Genomic DNA, 25,850 nt, shown 5'->3' with positions numbered 1-25,850 from the left:
TTCTGCATATATTGTTGTGTCCCTAGTATATATTGTTCAAAGCCTTATATATAATCAACTCGGAATAATACATTGAGTTTTTCCATATACATTGTATTCTCCCGTGCCAAGAAATCTCCAGGGAATGACTAAATTACCATCTTTGCTGTCACTGGAAGTCAAGACTGATAAACATCTTATGAACAGGTAGCACACTCAGAAGCAACTTCTACAGGACTAGAGACCCTATTGCATGACCTGAAGGGAATATTTTCCTCTCTGCAAGGCCTGCAATGTGGCTCAACACCACTGCTTCCCCATTTCTCCTGACTGGTTTCCCAGGCATGGAGAAGGCACATCACTGGATCTCCATCCCATTATTGGTGGTTTACATCTCCATACTTCTTGGTGATGGCACCCTTCTCTTTCTCATCAGGAATAATTATAACCTCCATGAGCCCATGTACTATTTCTTAGCTATGTTGGCAGCCACTGACCTTGGAGTGACATTGACCACGATGCCCACAGTTCTGGGGGTCCTGTGGTTGAATCACAGGGAGATTGGCCTGCTTCTTTCAGGCCTACTTTATTCATACTCTTTCTATAGCAGGATCTGGTATTTTGCTTGCCATGGCCTATGACCGTTTTATTGCCATCTGCAACCCCTTGAGATATTCTTCAATCCTTACCAACACCAAGGTAATAAAGATTGGGATGGGGGTATTGACAAGGGCCGGTCTGTCAATTATGCCAATAATTCTTTGCCTTCCCTGGTTTCCCTATTGTCGATCCCGGGTACTCTCCCATGCTTTCTGTCTACACCAGGATGTCATCAAGTTAGCCTGTGCTAATATTACTTTCAATCGTCTCTATCCAGTTGTGGTTGTATTTGCAATGGTCTTGTTGGACTTCCTCATCATCTTTTTCTCCTACACTTTGATCCTCAAGACTGTCATGAGCATCACTTCTGGAGAAAGGGCCAAAGCCCTCAACACATGTGTCTCCCACATCTGCTGCATCCTGGTTTTCTATGTCACTGTGGTTGGTCTGACATTCATCCATAGGTTTGGAAGACATGCTCCTCATGTGGTCCACATCACGATGAGCTATGTCTACTTCCTTTTTCCCCCTTTCATGAACCCTGTCATCTATAGCATTAAAACCAAGCAGATCCAGAGTGGTATAATTCGCTTCTTTTCTCTGCCTCATTCTAGAGCATAACTTTGACTCACTGCTCTCTGAAGAATAATTCAGGGAACCTGGACAAGCTGACAGCTCTGTTGGTGGGAGCAACTAGGGAAAGCCATGTTAATGGAAGCCAACATTTGTGCTATTTAGAACATCATCTCCTCCTCCCCCCAAAATAAAAAGAAATTAAAATAATACAATAATAGAACATCATCTCACTCTGCCCATTTGTAGCTGAGTTGTATATTACATAATATATATACAACACTAATCTCGTGTCCAAGTGTTTGCTGTTTTCCCAGGTAATCACCCTGTTTGGTGAGCCTCTGGTGCCTATTATATGATTCTTGGATTTATGGTAAGGGTCACCAGTATTTAAGTCAAAGCTCATTGTTTTTTCACTATGTTCTGCATGTATTGGCTTTGATATACCTAAAAATAGCACACTCTTGTCTTCAGACTTGTATCCAGTTTTGTTTTTGTTTTTATTTTTTGCTTATATGGAGCTAATTGCTGTTTCTAGAAAACTGCACTAAGTAAAGCAATGAGCCTTACCCTGTTCTCAGTTCAATATGACAACTCTGGAGAAAGTACATTTAAGTATATCTAAATCTGTTCAGTTAAAATTTTGATAAACATTTATTAAATAATATTATTTTTCATTAAAATATATGTAAGTAATATAACAGATATAATTATATCTATGCTGTTATTTTTACTACAACTACTACTAAATAGAAATATAATTCCTCATCCAGATGATCATTGTCTTGATGAGTTAGTCCTAATATGGAGAAAACAAACTTGAAACAAGATCTTTAGCAACTTCCAGGCTAATAAATGATCTTTATCAGATCAGCTCAAGGGACTATTTGTTTGATAATTAATTAATTAATTAATTAATTTCTACTCAACTCAGCTGTATGTCTGTAATTAAGTATGACATTTATATTTTTTCTTTCATAGCTTCTAGACTGTGTATTTCAGGGGAATAATGATAACATAGGTCTGTTCCCTACTGTATTATAGAAACTACCACATGCATCATCTTTAGTAAAATATAGTTTTGATTAAAATGAATGAAACTTAAAGTGACTCATATCTGTGTGTGTGTCTCTTGGTTTTCTATCTCTAAATATGTGTAACTTCTGAGTGTCTTGTTACTATGCCCTGTAATACCTTCAAGTAGTTGGACATCTTCCATTGTATTCTCATTTAATACCTTCAAAAATATAAGGTCACCAGTCTTTCAGTAGGAGTCCATCCCTTGCTCATGCTCTTGGGACTGAATTAAGGGAGATCTAAGCTAAATCAAAGGAAAATTTTCTTGATTTTTATCTTTAGGCCAGTAATCCTAGGGCTTGCCACAGTAGACTAATATAAATGGTATTAGAATAACAACATGTTTTCTAAAGTCTTCAAATGGGTACATTTGATTGCAACCCCTAAAATTTCTCTCCTCTCTCTTTCTGTCCTTCCTTATCTTGCAGAGAGACGATAGAGACATTAGAGAAAGAGCTCATAAGAAATAAATGACTGGGAAGTTCAGTTTTTCCTATGAAACAGAGCAAAGCTCTGGGGTTGCAGTGGCATCTCAAGAGTAAAGTCAAAAGAGATTGGGTGTAGAGTTTCTTGATAGATCAATTTAATGTCCTGCTCGGATACTTGTAGTCACACATACCTTAATGTAGAGGTAAATTTCTGGGAGTTCTCAAAAAGGCCATCCTACTAGCCTTTTCTTTCTTGCTTCTATGTGATACTTAAAATTAGTCATCTTTCTGGTGACAAGACTAGTGCCCAAACCAGAACATAGGGTGAGAACGTGGGGGACCACTGTACCAAAGCTTCAAATCCCCAAGGCTATGAGAAGAAAGAAGGAGGGAGGAGGCAGAAAAGGGCCTTGGCGAGGACCTGCTGAAACAAATGCTTCTTGAAGCTTGGCTTCTGGGTATGATCTAAAGAGGTGATCTTGAAAGTAAGACCTTGGCCAGGCTCAGGCTAGAGTCACACCTATGGAACCGATGAGCAAAGGACTGATGAACAGGTCAGTAAGTGGCTCCAGTGTGTCTTGTCCTGGAGGGCTAAGTGTAAATAACAGGGCATGGCAGGGTAGGTTGAGGTGTAGAGAGTTGGTTTATTGGAACTTACAGAGGAAGGTGGCAGTATGTCAGTCAAGAGGTAATGGGATATAGGAACATATCCCCAAAGCTTCCCCTAAAAATTGTCTTCTGAGTAATCTCTTCTTCATATTTTTTTGCAACAGGAAAATGCTTAAAATCTGCCTTCCCCTCCCTACTAGGTGGATGGGGAAGAGAAAGGCAGAACATCTGTGGGAATAGCGGCAGATATCTCTGGTGTGGTTCAGGACTCTGGGATGGATTAGCTGTTGTTCCCTTTCTTTCTCTCTTCAGCTGTTTGAACCAGCTTCCTCTTTGCTCCTGCATGTTCCACCAGGATTTTACTCCCCAAGAGCCTAAATCAGGCTATGGAGAGGAGGCACTATGATGACCAACAGTATAGAACAGAAAGAAAACATTGTCAAGTAGACCATTCTCAGATTAGGGCAAAGACACACTTTGAGGGATTTGACATTAAACATGCTTTAAATTTCTATGTATTTCCAGAGGTGAGCCCAGGATCCATCAGGAAATAAATGTACAAATCCTGAAAACCAAAGGCAGAGGAGAATTTCTTTGTTCATTGTCTTCCATGTTGAAGTATAGGCACTGCAGATTTTGAGCATCTCAAAACCCACACAGAGAGGGAGTGGACCTGGTGTTGGGTTGGAGGAGGGAGGGGAAGGTGGTCACCATTTTTACCAGCAAGGGACGCTACCTAAGTGAAAACTCTGCTGGATGCTTTGGATAGAAGACCATTCAGAGCCAACAGTCACTAGTAAGAAGGTCAAGAATTTAGTGTAACTGTAGGTCAAATAATCAATCCATGGATTTGGAAAAGAACAAACATTATGTACTGAAACTTCTAATGAGAATTCGGTGATTAAGTGAGGTCTACTGGATACTATCCATCAGGATAGATAGCACTGTTAGTTATAGATTACCTAGTCAGAGAGCAGAGTTGAGGTCAGAAATGCAGAAGATAAGAAGAAAAATTAAAAGGCAAACAAGGATTGGGGGAATGAAGATTGAAAACAAGTGGGAAAAAGAGCCCAAGGAAAGGCAAATGTTGTAAAGTTTGTCACATAAATGTCTGGCTGGTGTTTCTCCTTGAGAAGAATTTTAGAGGAAGAGAGGCTCAGAGTCTCTCCTGAAGACTGCAAGTTTCTGGAACAGAATGTTTAGTTTGGAGAAATAGATTTTCCATCAATATAAGATCAAGGGCTTCCCAGAGAAGGACCCTCCTTTGAGTTGATGGATATAGTTTTCAAGGTTATAAGTCAACAGTCTTAGAATTATGGGACTTTGTTTCAAACTATGTCATTGAGTACATGACTATAATCACCAATTAACTGTTCCTCCAATCCCTAGCCTCTTGATACACCCACCCACACCCACACACATACACAGACACACACACACACACACATTATCGCCACCCAGCTCCACAAAGTATGCTCATTACTTGATTGAACCAAGCAGAGATGCTTAGTCCTTGAGTGTGAACACAGAAAGATGACATATTAAGACTTTTTTTTTATTGAGCAAATAATGATTAACACTGTTCATGAAACAGGCTGTAGGAAAGAGAAGGCACCTCTCAATTTCCTGTCACCAAGACCACAACTACTGAATCTCATCTAGTTTTCCCAATTACCCAATAGCATATATCCTGTTGCTTTCCAATACATTTAGCCTTTCTTACATTTTTTTCTGCCTTCAAACATGCTCTTTCCTAAGCCTAGAATATGAATCACCCTCTTCTCCCTTGTTCTCTGCATTTGTCATGGAATCTCCTTTTGCCTTCCAGATTCACCTCTTAGAGCACATCCTATGTGAAAGTCTCCCCAGAAGATTCAGATGCTTCTTCCTCTTAACTCAAATTTCACTTTGTATTTATTACACTTATTATCTTTTCTTTATCTAGCAGAATATTTTCTAACTTTACATTTATATATGTTACTCCACTATAAATGAAATCCTTTGACTCCAGGGATAATGTTTTACTATCTGTTCCTTTGTAAACCCAAAGCTTAGCACAATGAATTGAGGAGGGTAAAAAAGCTGATTTTCTCACAGATACTACTGAACAGATTATAAATTTCTGGAATTCCTCTTGTCTAATGTCGTACAGAAAAAGAACAACTCCACTGTTTCCTTGCATTTTGACCTTTTGAAGTGCTTTTAATCATTTTCCAGATCAGTTATTTAAAAATGGGGAAAATAAGACTTCTGTGGGCATTCTGTTAAAAGTAAGGGGGCATATGCAACACATGTAGACCATGTTTGTTGTGTAATAAGAAGCAATTATTCTCTCTATCTCTGTCTTCCCTCTCTGTTTCCCCCTGCCTCAGCCTGGCATAGGAAACAACACTGACTAGACGTGTGCAAATAGGCAACTCAGGGAGACCCATCCCTGCCAAAATATTGTTTCTTCCTGTTGTTATTTTGCTTTGTTTTGTTTCTGTTTCTGTTTTATACTTTTGATTCTCTTCTGAATTCTACCAAGGTCAAGTTTGCCCCCGCCCCCAACCTCATAGGCAGCCCAAGCCTCAAGATGGTCTGGTCTGTGCTCACCAAAGTGCCCCCCTCTTCTCATTTCTCCCCACCCCACAACAGACACCAGTAACCTTTCACTAATCCTAGCTATTTGCTTCAGTCACTATCACCCCAAGCCTTCTTAAAACCCCACTATCCTAAACCTCTTCTCCACTAAATATTTTGAATAAATCAGAATGAGTCAACATATCTGAGTGTGATGGCTTCCCACCTGTCTCTGCCAGACAGAATCAGAATGGCCCTTTACAATAAATGTAACCCAACCCCTTACAAATGCACAGTGTGTTGCCAGTGACCAACTCTGAAATGATATTGCATTTACTCCTCACAGGACAAGACGAAGTTGGCTAGTCTCATTTATTTCCAGCTGAGGATTGTAAGCTGAGAGAGTCCAAAGGATTTGCCCAAAATTACATGGTTAAAAATTGGAGGAGCTGGGACCTCAACTAAGGAGTTTTCTAAAAGTCAAAGTCTAGAGGTCTTAGAGGAGTTATACATATATGTTATAAACTCACTCTAGAAAATTCTCCTTAATGTCTATGATGATATATTGGCATTTCTCATGTCCTAGTTTATCCCAACACTGATAAATGTATTTACAAAGCGCAGATGGTTAACGATTTTAGAGCCTTACCTGTGGTAACAAGCTATCACATTAGCCCTCTTGTATGACTTTTCAAACAAATCAAACCTCGGCAGTCTAATCATTTGTTGCTCTCACCTGCATTTTTATAACTGTATTGAATATCCATTATTTTTTCAATTCATTCTTGCCTTAGAAATTTCTCTTCTGAGAAAATTCTGAAAAAAACAAATATTTCCCTTTCTTTACACGATTGATTCCCACACATCTATCAGATATTACCCTGAGGAAGCCTTCCTTGACTGTTCCCAAACCTTGCCAGATTTATTAAAATAAGTTATTTATATGCTCCTGTAGAATACTGTAAGTCTTCTATCATAATTTTATTTTATATCAGTGTTATTTCTCTTTTATTCCTTGAAGCTATTTAAAGCTTTAAGGTTCACAAGAACAAGAACCCACTCTGTTGTGCACACTCATGACTGTATCCTCCATGCCTAGTATGTTGCCTGGCAGATTTACTAGGTACTAAATTTATAGTTGTTGTTCCTATTATTGTTACTTCTTTCCATCTCTGAGACTCTCCCAAGAATGGATGCTTTATTTCTTTGGTGTCACTGCAGTTCAGGGAAGCTCTACACTCAGAAAAAAAGAAGTCACTAAAGGAAAATTTTTGAAGACCTACAGACCTATACATAGGGTTTCCTTAAGAGAAGCCTTATCCTATTATAGTGCCCATCATGGGACTCAACACGAGTGTCTCACCCTTCCTGCTGACTGGATTTGTGGGCCTGGAAAAGGCCTACCACTGGATCTCCATCCCATTATCTGTAGTCTACATCTCCATCCTTCTTGGCAACAGCATTCTCATATTTCTCTTCAGAAATGACCATAGCCTTCAGGAGCCTAGGTACTATTTCTTAGCCATGCTGGCAGCCGCAGGCCTTGGGATGACCCTGATTACCATGCCTACTGTGCTGTGCATGGTGTGGATGAGTCACAGAGAAATGAGCCATGGAGCCTGCTTTCTTCAAGCCTACTTCATCCATAGTCTCTCCATCACAGAGTCTGGAATTTTGCTTGCCACGGCCTATGATCGGTTCATTGCCATGCGCAGCCCTCTGAGATGCACTTCCATTCTTACCAACACTCAAGTGATAAAGATTGGGGTGGGCATTTTTATGAGGGGATTTGTTCTCATCTTGCCCCCAATATTGCCTCTCTATTGGTTTTCCTGTTGCAGATCTCATGTCCTCTCTCATGCATTCTGCCTCCATCAGGATGTTATAAAACTCCTGTGCTGACATCACCTTCAATCATCTGTATCCTATTGTGGTGATATTTTCTATGGCCCTACTGGACTGTCTGACAATCTTTTGCTCCAATATTATGACTCTCAAGACTGTTGTGAGCGTTGCTTTTGGAGAGGAGAGGGCCAAAGCCCTCAACACTTGTGTCTCCCTCATCTGCTACATCTTGGTCTTCTATGTGACTGTGGTTGGTTTGACATTCATCCACAGATTTGGGAAGAAAGCCCCTCATCTGGTACACATCACAATGAGCTACATCTATTTGTTTTCCCCCCCTTTTATGAATCCTGTCATCTAAAGCATTAAAACTAAGCAGATTCGCAGTAGCATACTCCAGTTATTCTCTCTGCCATCATCAAAAACATGACATTTACAGGGGAGAGGGTAGAGCTCAGTAGTAGAATGTGTTCTTAGCATGCACCAGGTCCTGAGTTCAATCCCCAGTACCCCCATTAAAATAAAAATAAATTTTAAAAAACCTTATTACCTACCCCCCCAAAAAATTAAAAATTTTTTTAAATTAAAAAAAAAACGTGACATTTACACTTTCCTATCTGGGAAAGGACTAAGAGATTATAAACATAAGGATAATTTGACTGGCACAAGTTTCTAAGAAATATATTAAAATAGATGGACAGCTGTCAAAAAAATATCTTTCAGACACAACTCTTTCTTCTGCTGCTCCCTTTTTTATGAGGGTGAAGTATAGTAAGCTGTGTAAAAACTTAAACACAGTGCAAGGTGCTTAGCATGTGCTCAACTGATACTCATTTTGTACTCAAATACTCTTATCCTACTAACAGCAGCTCTGATGTCCTGTGGCATGGTCCAAAAAATTTACAGCAGATTCCATCTACAGTTGTCTTTTCCTTAAGGACTGGATGTTCCCACAACCAATGACTTTCACTTCTTTTGTTCCTTGTGCAAAGTTGGTTGCCTTTTCTGGAATATTGTCATCAGTGAAGCAGCGTCTATTTGAGCTAATTTCTAATGATGACCATTGAGCACAGTGTATATCTAAAATACGAATGCTCAGCTTTTACACAGTACAGTTAATTAAAATAAAGAAGTAAGTCAATTCTTGGTCCAGAGGAAGAAGTTTTATTATGAATCTTGATGAGAAATAGTTTATTAGAAGTTATGTATAATCAGAGCCTGGAGAGGAAATTAATTCAGGTTGGAACTGGACACGAATGGAGCTTGGCATGTATTCCTCATGCCATAAAGGGTAAAGTATGTGTGTAATTAGCTGGGAAAGAAAGAAAAAGGAGATACTTGTACTAGGTGTGAAAGAAGTCCTGGGCTGGAGAAAAGGCTTTCACAGCAGGCTGTAGGTGTAGGTGTCACCCACACACCAGGTGAAGAGGACCTCTCGGCCAGGTAAGATCCCATTCTCAATGGCGGCAGCAACGGTGGTTATAGATTCAATACAGGAAGTGGGAAGACTAAGATGCCAGGGTTCAACAAGCCTTGTGCAGGCCACCCAGGGCAGTGCATTTCCTTGAAGAGGGATGAAATCAGGTCCCTTGGTTCTGTCTAGACACAGGTGAACTTCTGACCTTTGCAAAATCCTTTGCCCTTGATCACTAAAGGAGAAGAACATCACAGAATCATTGGAATTTAGGGTAATAGGGAGGCAAGCCCAATATGCAAAAGTGGGGCTATGGCAAATGCTCTGGTGCATTTTACGAGCCGTGTAATGTGTCACGTACTGACAGGCCCGTGAGACTGGCGTTTCTTTCTGTTAAGAAATGCCTGTCACACTTGAAGCTCCCTCTTCCGTATCTCTCTCTCCCCTTTCCCTGTGGACTATGATACTCATTCTAAGCACAATGCTTTGAATAGAGTCGGAGCTTATTAAAATGTTCTTTATTACACAAAGTAATAAACTAAGGGTGGATGATGTTTCCGTGCCTTTCTATTCCTCTTGTTCCCACATCTCCATGTACATGTCTGGATATTCCTGCCACTCTGGGGCACCCCTCTAAGCTGTTTGTCTACCCATTGTGACAGGAGACTCCAAAAGTGAACAACCAAAGCCCGCTGTGTGCAGGGTCTACCTGTTTTTTCCTGAGCATGTGTTCTGAGCATCCTGAAGCCAAGCTCATAGGGCATCTTTTTCAGCTTTCCTGAGTTTCCACTGATGAATTTTCATTTTAAATGTGGATATGTGAAAGGTTGATTTTTAGTGAACAATTTTCAATCATTGTGGTCTCCATGTTTTCCTAAGAGCTGCTGGATACCCACGAAAAGAAAAAAAGAGAAAAGGAAATACACAGTAGACTATAGAGTGTTGTCCATGCAACTACCACTGTTTCTCCTCTTTGCCACAGCAGCCCACTCAGCACAGGGCAAAGAAAAGACCGTAAAACCAAGAATGTCTTTAATAATGCTGGTAATAACCTTGACTTCAAGTGGTGGTTTATTGCAGCTGCCAAAGAACATTTCTTTTTTTGTCTGGTGACGTATGCTGTAGACGTTTGGAGCACTAGGGCCATGAACTGGGCCAGACCTTAAAATAAGGTCTTTATTACACCATGAGTTTGTGGAAGTATCTAGTGAACCTGAGGGATTAGAGGTCACCCAGCGACAGGTTCAGTGCCTTGAGATCAGTGTTATGAGAATATCGTTGGTGTTTGCCATCTACGGAAACCATGGGGTTAGAGCATACAGAGATGCCAAAGACAAAACAATGCTAGGCTGGTTCCAGCCTGGCAACAAGGCATCGAAGTGATCTTACCCCTCCTCCCCTGAGGTAAGCACACGGTAAAAAATGCTGCGAAGAGATGCATTTAGATACAGATAGAATAAATAACAGCCCAGTGTATTTTGACTTCCCAGTCAGCAGCCACCTTCTCTAGTCAGAGGAGTGGACATGGTTTATTACCCTAAGGAAGTCCTTCCATAAAGTGTATTAACAAATTAACACATCAGTGAGATACACATGTCATCTTGTTGCCCTGACAGGGCTCTGGAAGTGACTCTGTGCTGGCTTGACACCATTCCAGGGGAACTGAGGCCCTGGTGAGACTTAACATTGCAATAAAAATGCGCTTGATTTTATACAGCACAATCTGATACATTTAAATTATACAGTTTTTTTTTTTTTTTTTAATGTCTTTAGCAATAAACTTTGAGGGCAGGGGCTATGATTCAGACATCATCTCCACTTAAATCAACATTCTCCAGCACATCATAGATGCTCAATATATGTTGGCCTGATGGCAGGATGAAGTTTATGTCCCTAACCATTCATAGAGGACCTCTACCTGCCTCTCTGGGGGATCTGAGGAGTCTGAATGTGGCTATAGAAGCGTGAATTTAGGATGGAAGGCGGGGAACCAGGACCATCACCAGCACTGGGAAACATACAAGTCGAAGGACTGTTGGGAGCAGTTGGACGTTGGTTAGAGGAAGTCAGCTATGGTTGTGGGCCAGTTGGTAATGCAAGAGCTCATAAATGGCAGGAAAATAATTCTTCACCTATGACTAACCCCTGTCCAGTCCCAAGCAGGAGTTCCTGTGCACACAGAGTTAGGAGGGTTGAGGTAAGGGTGCTATCTAAGCCATGAGACACAGGCCCTAACTTTTAGCCCCTCCCAGGGCTTGAACTCTTATCTCTTAGACACAGGACTGAGGGTCTACAACCACGCCCCTCCCAAACTTTGCAAATACTGCCATCTCTGCCTACAGTGAACGAACCAGGAGAAAGGCCTCTAGGAACAGGGCAGAAGACAGTCTCTAAAGTCTCAATATGGCTCAGGTGGAAAAGGATCTCTGCTGTATACAGGCATGTGAACTTGCAAAGTCCTTGAACCACTAGGCTTTAGTTCTTGCATTGTTAACTCGAATAAACCCATTGTTAAGAGAGATTTTTGAAGTTAAAATGAAAAACGGTGTTTTCAACGTGCTGGTCCATCACCATAGAGGCACTGGCACAATCCATGCATTCCAAGGTATTCTTTCCTTAAGCATTCTCCCTGTGCCTATTTTTATCATCTAACGTCTCACATCCTAACCTTGACCAAGTCTAAGTGTTTCCTGGTCCTTACCCAGCAGTTAGTAAGGAGCCAGACATTCTTCAAAGTTTTACTTCTACCAAAGCGAAACTACCCCTCTTCCAATTGCACCTCACAAGTAATCCAGTCTTTTGTTGGCCCTTTGCATCTGAGCCCTCCAGCTCAATTCAGATTTGTTGCATCTTCAACCACTTAACTGTGGCCCAGCATGGGTAAGCCAGTTACGACTGCTCTAGCTTTCTAGAAACTCGTTGTTTCATGCTTCTCTGTATATACGCTAGTGCAGTAGTTTTGGACTTAACAGTCTGGTTTAGAATGCCACCTTCTACTAACTGGCTGTGTGCTCTTTTGCAAATCTTTTCATCCATCTGTGCTTTGGTCTGTTTAGTGTGTTGGACTATTTTAATGATTAAATGTATTCATATATGTAATGCATCTAATAGTTCCTGGCCCATAGTAAATACTGCAGAAGTTTTAGCTGTTATTATGACTGCTATTTTTATTATTAGACATTTTGTGAAAATGGGATAATTTGATACTTGGAGTGAGAAGAAACCTAGTCTGGTCTGCCAAAAAAGGTGAGGACTTAGTGAAAACTTGCTTACAAGCACAATGCTTGATAGTATGTACAATATTCTAATGTAAAGACTGATATTCTGTTCTCTTAAGGACCCTGTGAGAAAGCAGAACCTAGTAGAGGTTTTAGTTCTATTTATCAGAAGATTTTGAGATTCCCAGAGACTGAGTGACTTAAGGTGTTATGCTTAGAAATAGGAAGAATCAAACTTATAGAGCTGGTGATGGCTTTCCTCTGTAGGCCAATGTGTTCTAGGGAGTAAGAATGTTGAATCTGCATGTTCTCATGAGGATTTAGAGGAACTCTCTTCTGTGAATGTTGGACGCATCTACTCAGAATTTTTTACCTTCCTTGTGGCCCTCACAGATCTAGTGCAGACGTCCAAGAAGCCTACATTGTGGGTCAGTCGTGTGGACCAGATTAGACAGATACCCATTAACTAACACTTGCTAGGTGCCTGTGGAGTAGAATCTGTGCTAGGGTGTTTGGGCTATCAAAATGCACGTGGCTGTATGACCAGGATCTAAGCCTAGACATACTGGGAGAATGGAGTCTTTAAAGGCAGGTATTCACTCATTCACAAGTGTAACCTAAGCACCTACTTATCATCTAGCACAGCCTGGGGCCAACATGATAGAAGACGATATGTATGTGCATGCGTGTGGGGTAGTCGGCACAAAATGATGATTAACAGTCAGTAAAAATCCATCAGCAGTGGTTTTTAGCAGCCACTATGAGCCACGTGCCGCCCTATTAGAAGATTTATATTTATTATTCCTCAATAAAACTCTATGAAACATTTTTTACATCTTATTTTTACTAATAAAAAATAAAATCTGATAAAGAAAATCTTTAAGATCACATAAACCAGTAATAATTGAGTTCTTTAAAAATTTCCATACCTTAAGTATGTCTATGATATAAATATAACATAATATTTATACTTCATACATGTTAAATATAAAGTGAAAGACCATTTTGAGCCTCAAGGCCTACTGGGGGTTGATTCTTTCGCCATTCTGGTGTTAATTGCTGTGTTATTCCTTGAATGGCTGTGCCCTGCCCCCTTCCTGTCTCATCCCCATCTCAGAGATTTTACTCCCATAATCTTCTTAAGGGGTTGTAGAGGGATGATGGTCGTCTTCTGAAACCACTTCCAGGCTGAGTAGGAGCATTGACCCTGCCTATCAGGGAGTAAAAAGCCTCTGAATGCCTAATCTTGGGGCCCCAGGGGCAGGACAGCCTTTTGTTTTTGTGTCCAGAGTGCTGAGGGTATGGGCCATCATTTGACTGGGACTGTTGTAACCCACTGTTTCCATTGACTTCTGATGAATTGTTTTTAAAGATGAAGCACCTTTGTAACAACTTGACATTCTGTAACAACAAAAAGATTTAAAAGGCATGGTTAAACACCTGTAATTGATAGAGATTTGTTTGTAATGACTAGAATTATGACTGATTATATTTAATTTAACATATTAAATAATCCTAGTTAGCTTAATATCTGAGATGTCTCAAGTTTTCTTTAAAGCATCTTAAAGTTACCTGGGGCTACAAAGAACTTTATGAATTTGTTAGATTTTTAAAATCCTGATTATGTATGAAAACTCTTTGTTTTTTTCCGTAGTTTTTTTTTTTACGAAACTCTTACTGAAACATACATCTTACTTTCCCACTGTATACTGAAATACTTATTTTAGGAGCTTTAACTACATGTATTATTATTTTAACCCTCAAAAACCATGAATCTCTGGCAAAAACCAAGAAGCAAGCAACTGTGAATTGGTTATCATATCACCGTTTCCTGACTAGAAACTTACACTTTAGTGTTTTTTTTTTTTTTCCTAAGGCAAAGGTAGATAAACTTAGATCTGCCCATCAATTAATGTTTTAATGTTTTATAAATGACATAGGTAGTCAGTGAACTTTTTAACTTAGTTTTAAGTTTTAAGTACCAAAATTTGGAAAGATAATTTTAGGTAGATACTTTCAAAAGAAAACTCCTATAGAATTTACCCCAGATCTCTTATTTTGTTTACTTTTTGAAAGTTTTTTTACATTGAGTTACTTTTTTTGTTGACAAATTTGTAACAGATATAATAAAGTTTTGCTTGACCTCTATAAGCCTGGGCACAACCGAAGTATTATACTTAACACTGTTGTCTCTAAAGACAAGTTTATGTTAATTAAACCAACGAGCTTAAGCTGGCTTCAATACCAATACCAGCACTGAATCCTTTTTGGATAACGTGAACCTGAAATTTATTTTGGCCAGTTTTCTCTATGTTTGAGTATTTATATAAGTACTTAATCTCCTTTCAGCCAATTAAAGAGCTCTTTTACCATTTAACTGTGCCGATACCATACGTCTATGACACACAAACCAGACACCTTATAGTTTCCATTTTTAAATTTCAGTCATGAATCAGATATAACAGAGTAAAACCCATTGGCTCCAAAAGAGGTTGGATTTAAACTGGGGTTTTTGGCAGATAGAACAAATCAAAGTTGCCCATCTAGATGGCTAAGCCTCTTTACTAATATTTATGAAAAAGAGATAAAATTTTTACTTGTCCTTTACAAATTAAGTTCCAAATTATTTATCCCTCCCCACCCCCCTTTTTTGAAATTTGCATTTTAAAAAGATGGTGAGATCAGAGTTCCTGGAGAAGACAAGGTAGAATATTTGTATCTCAAAGGCAAGTTTTTCCTAGAAAGACTTTGTTTTTCAAAGGCCAGAAAAAAACATCTTTTTTTAAAATACTTGCCTCTTAAGGTAAATACATAGGGGAGGTTTGGGGAGTGGTAGAAGGGTCGGTGGGCTTTGTATCAGTTTTGGAGCCACACCTCTGGTCCTGTAAAGACTAGATTTGTAAAACAAAGACAGTTTTGTTTTTTCTCATTTAGCTTAGGGGAGACTTTTCCAAAAAAATGTTTATTAGGCTCCGAATATCAGCGATGGTCAGTTTAGTCCAACCGATGGCCTCCCATTTGGCCATCTATTTACAAACACTTTTGAGGAGCCTTCCTGGGTTTGAGAGGTTTTTTAATTAAGGCTCTTGGTTTGGGCTTTGATCTGAAGAGGCTTGCCTGTAGCCTCATGTGGTCCCATTTCTGATGATAACCTCACAGTAGTAGCTCTGTCAGGGACCTCAGTTTCCCAGACAGGAGGGTTTCCTTGAGAATTAATATGGGGTGGAAGGGAAACCTCTTCTGGCTTGGGACTGAGGCAGGCTCCCGAAGCCAAGAGACCTTTTTTTGGGATGTGTGTCTTTCATGTAAGGGTCTTTGAATTGGATTATTTCTTAGTATTTACTGAGCAAGTAGGTCCCTTCCCAACGAGGGGAAGGGACGCTCAGCCACCAGCAAAAACTCCTGTGTAAAAGTAAATTTTTAGTAAGCACCTTGTTTGGGGCCTTCTAGTGATCCCCGTTGTTACACAGGATTGGGAGGGCAAGGGTCCAGGGAAATCAGTCAGCACAGAGTAGGTGGCTGCCTTACCTAATAAGAAGACAACTTTTCTACCTGCCACATCAAGGGTTACTCAAGGCTCCACCAGAGAAATGACCCGGTGTCCTGTGGGAGCCAGGGAGGGTCCCGGGCCCCGTCAGTCTTTAGTCATCTCAGCCATCGTTGGTTTGGGAGCCGCAAGCCCCCTTCAGGACTGGGGGCAGTCCTGTTTCCAGTGGCCTTTTTGTTTGCGTAGGGGGCAGGGTCCTGGTGGACTTTTCCCATTCACAGGGCATTTGTTTTCCCAGTGGCCCTCCTGGCTGTACTTAAAACAAGTTCCTTTTTGGTGAGACAGTGGCTCTGATGCAGGCATCCGGGATCCTGTCCTCACCATGGGTCTTGGGTGGAGGGTAAATCTGAGGTGGTGCGGAGATGAAGGCTGCTGCTAAGAACTGCGCCTTTTGCTGTTGTCCCTGAAGCCTTTTTGCCTCTTTAGCCCTGCCTCTATTGTTCAGTACTTGAAACACCAGATCCATGAGCTGATTCATGGGGGTCTGGGGTCCCCAGCTGCCCAGAAGGGGCCTTAGGGGTAGATGATTGGGAGGACATCTCCAGTGGGGTCCTTCCCAACAGGAAGCAATAGAAGAATCACAAAAATCTCCTAGTGAGATCCCCAGCCTTGGGGCTTCCAAATCCCACAAGGCCCTTCCAATTCTCTGTTCATGAGAGAGGAGGAATAGCCTTGGGGGTCCTCACCCAACGGCTGGGTCCTACCCAACAGCCTATGGGATACCGCTCCAAGCGGCTAGATCCCACTGCTCGAGGCTGGCCTTCCTGCCTAAGAGTGTTGGGAGCCCTCTCCACTCTCCTGGAGGAAGCTTTTAAGCTAACTCTGGGGACCCCTATACAAGCATATGCTAACCATCAAGTTTCTGACCTTTTAAAAGGCAAGAGACATTTCTGGCTCTCAGATGTTCGGCCTCTTAAATATCAAGCATTACTACTGGAAAACCCAGATGTCACTGTCTCTGTTTGTGGGACACTCAATCCTGCTACACTATTACCATCACCAGACGAGTCTCTTCCCTTTTGCCTATGTCATAAGACCCTATCCATTTCTCTAGGAGCTAGAACAGATCTCACCGACCAACCCCTGGAAAACCCTGATGAGATCTGGTTCACCGCACACATTCTCGTGAACCTCTTAGCGATCTGCAACTGCTTTCCAAGAAACACTGCAGTGAGACTCTTCCATCGCCCTAGGGGACTATGGATCCCTGTTAGAGAAGCCTCTTCCTTAAATGTCTCCTGGTTCAAATCTTTTCTCTTTGAGGGCCCCCACCAAACTGTTTTAATACTAATTGAAAATGTCTCTGACATTAGGGTCCCTCTTTTTACTCCTCCTTTAGTTCACTGGACTAACACTCCAACATCTGCTTTCTAAACCCTAAACCAACAGAAAGCACAGAATTCAAAAATTTTTAAGACCTTTATTTGCCCCTTTCATCCTTTGGCTAGGATTAGCTCTCTATATTTGACCTCTGTCTTTTCAACCTTCTTATGAAAAGTGTTTCTTCTCATCTAGAGAGAAACTTCAAATGATTATATAACAAGGTAATCAACCAGTCAGCCAAGACCACACATATCCAAGCAGCTCGATGAACACCAACCCTTTGCTCACATCCTGTGCAAGGACAGCCAGCTAATCTGGGACCCCAACAAGCTCCATCATCACCCCAGATCAGCAGGAAGTAGCTAGAGCAGCCCTCACTCTCAACGTCCCCAAGATTTGGGGTTCTATAACTAGAGGGGGGAATCGAAGGTAGCTTAGATAGAAATGAGCATTGGGGGAAGGGAGAGGAAGGGGAAAGGAAAAATCCAGAACACAAGAAACCTGAGCCCTCAATCAACCAGAGCTCTGGGAAACGGAGTTGTCAATCAATCAATCAGTCAGTCAATCAGAAGGCCTGAGGGTGACACGGGGTTGGGGATGGAGGCACACCCCGTGTCATGTCTCTATGAGAAGGTTTGTTCCTCCAGCCCCAGGCCTCGGGGTTGAAGTGCACCACGTGTCATGAGTTATCAGTCCATCAGTCAACCAATTAATCAGTTAGTCAACCCCCAGGCCTGGGGGTGAAGGCACACCCTGTGTCATGTGGTATGTGTCTTTTTTCTTCCCCTGACTGTTGTTCCCCATGAAAATTTTGGTAAGTTTTTTTTTTTTTTTATAGTTTTCTGTTATGTAATGAAAGTGTCTTTATCTATGGCTATTTTTAAGGTGTGTGTGTGTGTGTGTGTGTGTGTGTGTGTGTGTGTGTGTGTGTGTCTGAATAGAAGTTCACAGTGAAGCTGAAGAAACCAAAACTTTGGAGCTTTAAGCAGAGAGAGGTTTATTGCAGAGCCAAGCAACGAGAACATGAAGCTCAGGGTTCAAAAAAACCTGAACACCCTGATATGTTTTTGTTTTTTCTTTTTGATGGTTTTTTTTTAATGGGCCAAATTTGGGGTGAGGGTGGCAGGGTTTGTGATGTTCTCCTGAATGGCTGGTGCTGAGGTAACAGGGCATTGTACAGGAATCTAGTGCTCAGCCTGAAGTTGCCATCCTGCACCTGGGTAGGGGCCCTAGTTCCTGCGGAAGAACTCAAAGATACTCTTATGTGTATTCCTTGCAGACCCAGGACCCTGCCCCAAGTCTGCACTATTGTTGCTTGAGTCTTCCTCTCATGTCTCTGCATTCCCTCCCTTCCCTGATTAGCAGCTTTTTGAGCCTACCCTTTGTAATTCAGGGAAGGTCAGGGAGTGTGAATGAAGTGTATTTCCTACTAAAAGAAATGAGGGACACGGAAAAGATTTCTACCAGGGAGGACCCAACAGAGTCCTGCTCCGTTTCTGTGTGTATATATTACTTGTTTTCTACAATTTGAAATACATACATTTAGCTATATGCTTTCTTTTTTAATTGGCCTTGCTCACAATTTGCTGAGCATATGAAATCATGACTACTGTTTACGTTCAAATTATTTAAAAATTCAGGCAATAGTGTTTTGAAATTTTTTTTGAAAAAAATCTCTTCTTTTACAACTCTAATTGCTCATATAATAGTTTGAAACTGTCTCACATACCTCTGAGATTCTTAATTTTTAAATATATTTTTGCTTTATTCAATGTTTCTGTTTGGATGATTTATATTGATGTGTCTTAAAATTCAGTTAACTTAGCCTTTCCTCTGTTGTTCAAATAATTTGGATTTCATCCAATAAATTTTATTTTTGTTTATTTATCATTTATTTTGTTTTAATCTTTTATTGAAGTATAGTTAATTTACAATGTTGCATAGTTGTATTAGTTCCAAATGTACAACAGAGTGATTCAGTCATACATATATGATGTAGTCAATTTACAATGTTGTGTCAATTTCTAGTGCTCAGCATAATAGTTCAGTCATACACTTACATACGTATATTCCTTTACGTATTACTTTTCATTATCGGTGACTACAAGATATTGAATACAGTTCCCTGTGCTATGCAGTAGAAACTTGTTTATCTATTATATATATGTTAGCTAGTATCTGCAAATCTCGAACTCCCAATTTATCCCTTCTCACCCCCTTTCCCCCCGGTAACCATAAATTTCTTTCCTTTGTGAATTTATTTCATTCAATACATTTTAGATTTTAGGTGTTTTTTTTTTTTTCTTCTCTACTGGGATTCTCCTTTTTTTTTACTTTACATTCCTCATCTTATCTCATCCAAATTTCTCATCCTTATAGACATTATGGAGCTACATTAGGGAACAAGACAAAGAATGTTAAGTTAATGAAAGATAAGGGGCTGGTTTCAGTCAAACTGTTTGAGAGAACACTACTTAACCAAGGAGAAGCAAGGAGCATTTTTGGATCTCACCCAAAATGCCTTCGCTCTGTATTGAAGCTAGATTGTGGAGAGCAACTTGAGATGGCCCATCAAAACCTGAAATGAAGGACATGGTCACCATTCCAGGATTCTCTTAGAGAATCTCTTAGATTCTCTTAGTGGCATCTCTTCTCACTAATGAGTGTCTGCTTAAATTTTGCTCTCTGGGTGCCTATCTTGCTTACTCTTGGCCTGGCTCTGGTCTCAAAATTTGTTTGGGGGCAGAGGGGAGGGCAACTCCCTCACTGAGCCTTTCTAAGAAATTCTTTCTCTTCGGGGAACTCCACACTGAGTCTAGTAGCTGGTTAAACTGATGTTTCCTCCTTGATCATAGCTCAGCCACTAATATGGTTTCGATAAAGAGGAAAAAGAGAAATGAGCAGAAGATTTCAGAAGGCAATGGATCTATCTGGACTCAAACTACAGGTTATTACAAAGAAACCGGGAGGATCCCAGCAGTTAGGGAAGCTAGGACTCAACAATAAGACTTGAAATACAATGTATAGGTGTCAAAGTGTCTGGGTATCAGACTCCACTCACACCTTGATGTCTGCACGTTATGGGGATCGTACTCTCTGAACATGCACCTCGTTGGTCTCTTCTCTTTGCCTGTATCCCATGACTTTGTTCATCTCCTACTGGAATTATTATAAGATTTTCCCAAGTATTTTCCATTCCTCTAACATCAACAATAATGTCTGTTTTTATTACTCTCCTTAAAGCATTTTAAAGGCTTTGAAACTCTTAGTATCATTTCTCCAACAAGTTGCAAGATATACTTACTGTAGGCAGAGTCTAATCCTTTGTCTGCCTAGAGCGCGTGGGACAGGGGCTGTCCAGTCAGGTGGAATGCACACACAACATACTGGTGGCCACTGATTGAACAGCAAGGAGACCAGCCTGGGGAAGTTGTCTTTTTTTTTTTCACATAGAAAAGGTTTGTGGTAGAGGTGAGGAAGTGGCCTCAGAAACAGTTTGGGAAATGTCAGACCTGCTTTGGTGAGACAGGTGCTTGAGTTTTCTAAGCTTCCTGGGCCATGAGTTGAGATAGACAGATGAAAAAGACAGGTGGGCTTAGCCCATGTTTGGGGGAAGGAGGGGATAGAACCTTGGCTTTCCAAAAGGGGTATCTCTGATAACCGCCTACAATAAGAATAGAAATTTGTATCTGACATACATTTAAAAAATTTTCTCCTAGAAGAAATAAAAGCAAGAATAAACAAATGGGACCTAATGAAACTTACAAGCTTCTGCACAGCAAAGGAAACCAGAAATAAAACAAGAAGAAAACCTACAGAATGGGAGAAAATTTTTGCAAGTGAAACCGACAAAGGCTTGATCTCCAGAATATATAAGCAGCTCATACAACTCAATAAGAAAAAAATTAACAACCCAATCCAAAAATGGGCAGAAGACCTAAACAAGCAATTCTCCAAGGAAGACATACAAATGATCAAAAAGCACATGAAAAAATGCTCAATATCACTAATTATCAGAGAAATGCAAATTAAAACTACAATGAGGTATCACCTCACACCAGTCAGAATGGTCATCATTCAAAAATCTCAATTGACAAATGCTGGAGAGGCTGTGGAGAAAGGGGAACCCTCCTACACTGCTGGTGGGAATGCAGTTTGGTGCAGCCACTATGGAAAACAGTGTGGAGATTCCTCAAAAGACTAGGAATAGACTTACCATATGACCTAGGAATCCCACTCCTGGGCTTGTATCCAGAAGGAAATCTACTTCAGGATGACACCTGCACCCCAATGTTCATAGCAGCACTATTTACAATAGCCAAAACATGGAAACAACCTAAATGTCCATCAACAGGTGACTGGATAAAGAAGAGTGGTATATTTATACAATGGAATACTACTCAGCCATAAAAACCGACAACATAATGCCATTTGCGGCAACATGGATGCTCCTGGAGAATGTCATTCTAAGTGAAGTAAGCCAGAAAGAGAAAGAAAAATACCATATGAGATCGCTCATATGTGGAATCTAAAAAACAAAAACAAAAACAAACAAACAAACAAAAACAAAGCGTAAATAAAGGACAGAAATAGACTCACAGACAGAGAATACAGACTTGTGGTTACCAGGGGGGTGGAGGGTGAGAAGGGATAGACTGGGATTTCAAAATTGTAGAATAGACTACACTGTATAGCACAGGGAAATATACACAAAATATTATGATAACTCGCAGAGAAAAAAATGTGACAATGAGTGTGTATGTGTCCATGAATAACTGAAAAATTGTGCTGAACACTGGAATTTGACACAACATTGTAAAATGATTATAAATCAATAAAAAATGTTTAAAAAAAAAAAAAAAGAATAGAAATTTGTTCCTCTTCAGAATGAGTGGACAGACAGAGGGAGGCTATAAAGAAAGAAGAACTTTCTAAAAGGGCTGCTGTGGGAAGATGTGGAACCTTCCACTAGGAGAACATTGCAGACTTTCTGGAATCATGCAGTTCTGTGTTTACGTAGCTGCAGACAGCCAGTGTTGCAGGAGAACGGACAAAATAAACTACAACTGGAAACTTTTTCAAGGGCTCTAGATAAGGATAGAGTATTTCTGCAATCTGAAACTCTGTGGGTCTTGCCAGCCTCGAAGATGCAGTCAGTGACACACCACAAAATGGAGTTCATCCAGGGAAGGCTTCATCCAACAGGCCTGCACCTCGGCTCAGAAAAGAGTGAGCTCAGCCTTGTGGCCGAGGAGAAATAATTTTCCTTCTACCTTTCTCGGTTCTTGGCAGAAACCCCTTATTATAAACAACAGATTAACAGGAGAAAAACAAACAAAAGCTTAATTAATATTGTGTATACTCCTGTATACATGGGAGAGACCCAGGAAAACTGAGTAGTTCCCTGAAATGACCCAGGTCACTACCTTAAATAATATCATCTCCAGCCAAAGACAAAAGAAGATGTTGGGGTGTCGGGGATACGCTTATGAAAGGCAATCTGGAAAAGCACAGTAAACAAGGGTAAGTTTGTTATGCAGGTTTCAGTCCATGTCTTCTCCACAGATAAGTCTCTAGAGATTTAGTCAGTCTCCATTTCTTGTTACAGAGAGGGAGACACGCTTACAAATAGAGAGCTCCCTTATAAATGATAAATATCACGTACAAAAGGTTTTCAGAGCTTCTCCTGTGTCTGCTGTTTCTTAAAAATAATCAGTCGTAAATAATGTTTATGCCAAAAAGGCATATTTTGGGATGACAAATTCTGCTCCCCTGCAACCTACAGCCATTTTCTGTGACAGAGCACCCATCCCCAACGGAGTCGGTGAACATGAAGCGACAGAGAACTCTGAGCAAGGATTTCATTTAGGTCTGTCTGGCCAGACTGGGGATCCAAAGCTTGGTCAATAAAACTGTCTTCAAAATTTGAGAAAGTAGAGAAATATGTATCCTCTCTGTCAGTTCAGGATTTCAGGTGGGCTTGAGTGGGTTTGTCGTGTGTGTGCCTGAGATGGAGATCATCTTTAGAGGTGGAATAGACTGACTGGAAATTTTCAGAGCTATATGAGAGGTGCAGAGGATGTGGGAAGATGGTGCTGGGAGGAAAGTTCTATTTTCTTAACCTTTTGAGAAGGGGTTATGAAGGGAGGGGGAGAAGAATTTGAATTTAAGCCTATTTGGGAGCATAAGGCTCCCCCTGATGGTTGTATTGAAAAACTACAGCATGTATACTGGCGGGACTGTTTCATTTCTGCATTAATCTCTTACCCCATCAAGCTTGACCCAGTTGACTTGGTACTGATTCTGGGTAAAAGGTCCCTTAAACATAACATATATTGGGACCCTGAAAAGAATTCTAGAATCAAATATATCTTTGTCTCTCTCTCCCATACAAGTTTTCTTAATCTCTGATACAGAACAGGGTCAGGTCTTGTGTTCCTTGTGGAAAGGGGCTGAGCTCAGTCAGTCTCAAATTTTTCTGACAGGGACTTCCTCTCCTACAAGCCTAGATGAAGTCTGTGCCCAGACCACATCCTCAAGTACAATTCAGTAAGATGCCCCCTGCACCCTGCCCTGTCACCTGACTGTGCCTGCCTGCATCTGGCCATAACCACGTGTTCTGAACCAGGTCTAAATTTGTACTGCATCCTACCTGGGTGTTTTGGATCTATTTGCCCCATTTGGGGGTTTGCCCTCACACAACTCTGATCAATATTTCGCAGCTTGAAAGATAATAACAATATACTGCCTTGTTCATGCCAATCTGTGCCTTTGTGTGTGTGCACACACGTGGAAAGGGAAAAGAAATGTGCATATGACCTGACCTCATCAATTCAGGTTCTACAACATAGACTGAGAGGGGAAAATGGATTTTCTAAAATGATGGTGTGTGCTACCAGAGGAGAGAAGAAGGCAAGAAGAGCGGAAATGTTAGGGACACTTAGCTTACCATAGGGCTCGTTGAAGGATTGCCCCACACACTCAAGGCTGAGTAGAGAGCCTTGGAAAAGCCTGAGACAGGCCTGAAAATGTATTTGGGGTGGGGGTGTAGATAAAACATTTTAATCTGGTTGGCCTCTGGGCTCAAAGACACTATCACTGACAGAGACGAAGGACACATTCATGGCCTTGTAAAGGGAATGCAGAAACAGGCATGAAAGCGAGAGCAGGAGAGAGAGGCCCCTGGGGCCCTGGGGCTGTGGGGCTTCAGGGAAGAGGAGCAATTTGGAGCCGCTGTGCAGGTCACATGGATAATCTTCGTCCGTCACGTCCCGCTTCTCTAGCAAACTCTGGCTCCTTCCAGTGAGCAAAGGGGTCAGTGAGGTGATGGGTGCCTGGGACTGGTTTCCTCATGAAGCAGAAGTAGTGGCTGAGGCAGGACCACGTTGCCGCAGCAGACACCTGTCAGCAGCCAAAGCCCGGACACTGAACACTATAAAGTCAGGGCCCTTTGGCCTCCCGCGAGCCCACGGAAGGAGAGAGGGATGCAGGCCAAGGAGGGGAGAGTCCTGACAGCTCCTGTCCTCAGAGCCCCCAGCCCTGGGGACTCGCTGTTTGTCCCCAGCTTCTCCCAGGTGGAGCCGTGGTGCTTCCCATGCACAGAGGAAGGAGGAGGATAAATCCCTCCCTGACAGCCACAGCGGTGCCGCTCACTGACCCCGGGGCCCTCCTGCCCGCCCTCTTCCTCCTTCAGTGCAGATGACCTGGCTTTTCTTTTCTAAAGTCAGCAGCTGTCGGTGAGTGTGCACTGCCGTCCGGGGCCAGGGTTTCAGGGGTGGATATTAGGGGGTCATACGAGAAGAAAGAGAGAAGAGACAAGAAGAGGGGAGGGTAGAGGCATCCAAACGAGCAGTGACCCTGGAAGGACGTGGTCTGAGTTCTAATCCTGGTTCCTCTCTTAAGGCTAAAAAGACCTCAGGCAGATGTACTCCCCAGCTGGGCCTTACTTAGTTTCTTCGTTTTCAAAATGAAGTCCTGAATCCACGATCCCATAAAAATGCTTTCACTTGTGATACCCTCAGCATGTTTGCACAGACCCAGAGCCAGAGAAAGGCTCAGGGCTTGCTCTCCCTAGAGAAGAGGGGCAATTATCTGCAACACTCTCTTACTAAGGCCAGAGGGAAGGGCTGCCTCTCTCCTCCTGACCTGGGTCTCCGTGGCCAAGCCGGGCCCTTCCTGGCTTCTGCCTGGAAATCAGCCTCCCACTGCATCAGGATGTCAGCAACCCTCTGGTCTCCACAGACCCCTGCCTGCCCGGCTGGCTGGTGCTCTCAGCCTTCCCTTTCCTTTCTTCACCAAACAGCCATTCATCTAACATCACACGTATTAAGTGCATTCTGTGTGCCAGAGCAGTTAACAAAGCAGAGGAGGCCCAGCCCTCAGCCTTTGTGTATTAATATGGACAACCCCTGTGACTTCCCCAGTATCCGGGATCCCCTCTCCCCCGTTCCAATGTGCTCTGCCACCCCGGGCACAAGACGTGGGTTGACAGGAGTTTGACCACGTGGGAATGTCCCCTCCCTGTTCTGATTCCTGTCCTTGAGCTTAGGCCTGGCTCCATCTGCATCTTCTGCATTTTAGAGACAGTGGTCTCCTTCACTGATTCATTTTTTAACATAGAATACATTAAATTGAAGCAGAAGAATGTTTAGAAGATGGACTTAAAGTACAGAGCT

The 25,850-nt window shown here is 41.6% G+C and overlaps 1 protein-coding gene and 1 pseudogene across 1 annotated transcript; both read left to right on the top strand.

Annotated features, from left to right (window-relative positions):
- The first annotated feature begins 272 nt into the window (after positions 1-272).
- Positions 273-1,200, top strand: LOC105097949 (olfactory receptor 51B6-like). The gene is given in 2 exon segments (XM_010990583.3): positions 273-544; positions 546-1,200. Coding segments are annotated over 2 exon segments (927 nt in total).
- Positions 1,201-7,163: 5,963 nt separating this feature from the next.
- Positions 7,164-8,103, top strand: LOC105097948 (olfactory receptor 51B6-like; annotated as a pseudogene).
- Positions 8,104-25,850: the final 17,747 nt, after the last annotated feature.

Source organism: Camelus dromedarius, chromosome 12 (assembly GCF_036321535.1).
Source record: "Camelus dromedarius isolate mCamDro1 chromosome 12, mCamDro1.pat, whole genome shotgun sequence".
In the NCBI taxonomy this organism is placed as follows: domain Eukaryota; kingdom Metazoa; phylum Chordata; class Mammalia; order Artiodactyla; family Camelidae; genus Camelus; species Camelus dromedarius.
The sequence above is the reverse complement of the archived record's forward strand: the minus strand, read 5'-3'. Positions and strand labels throughout refer to the sequence as shown.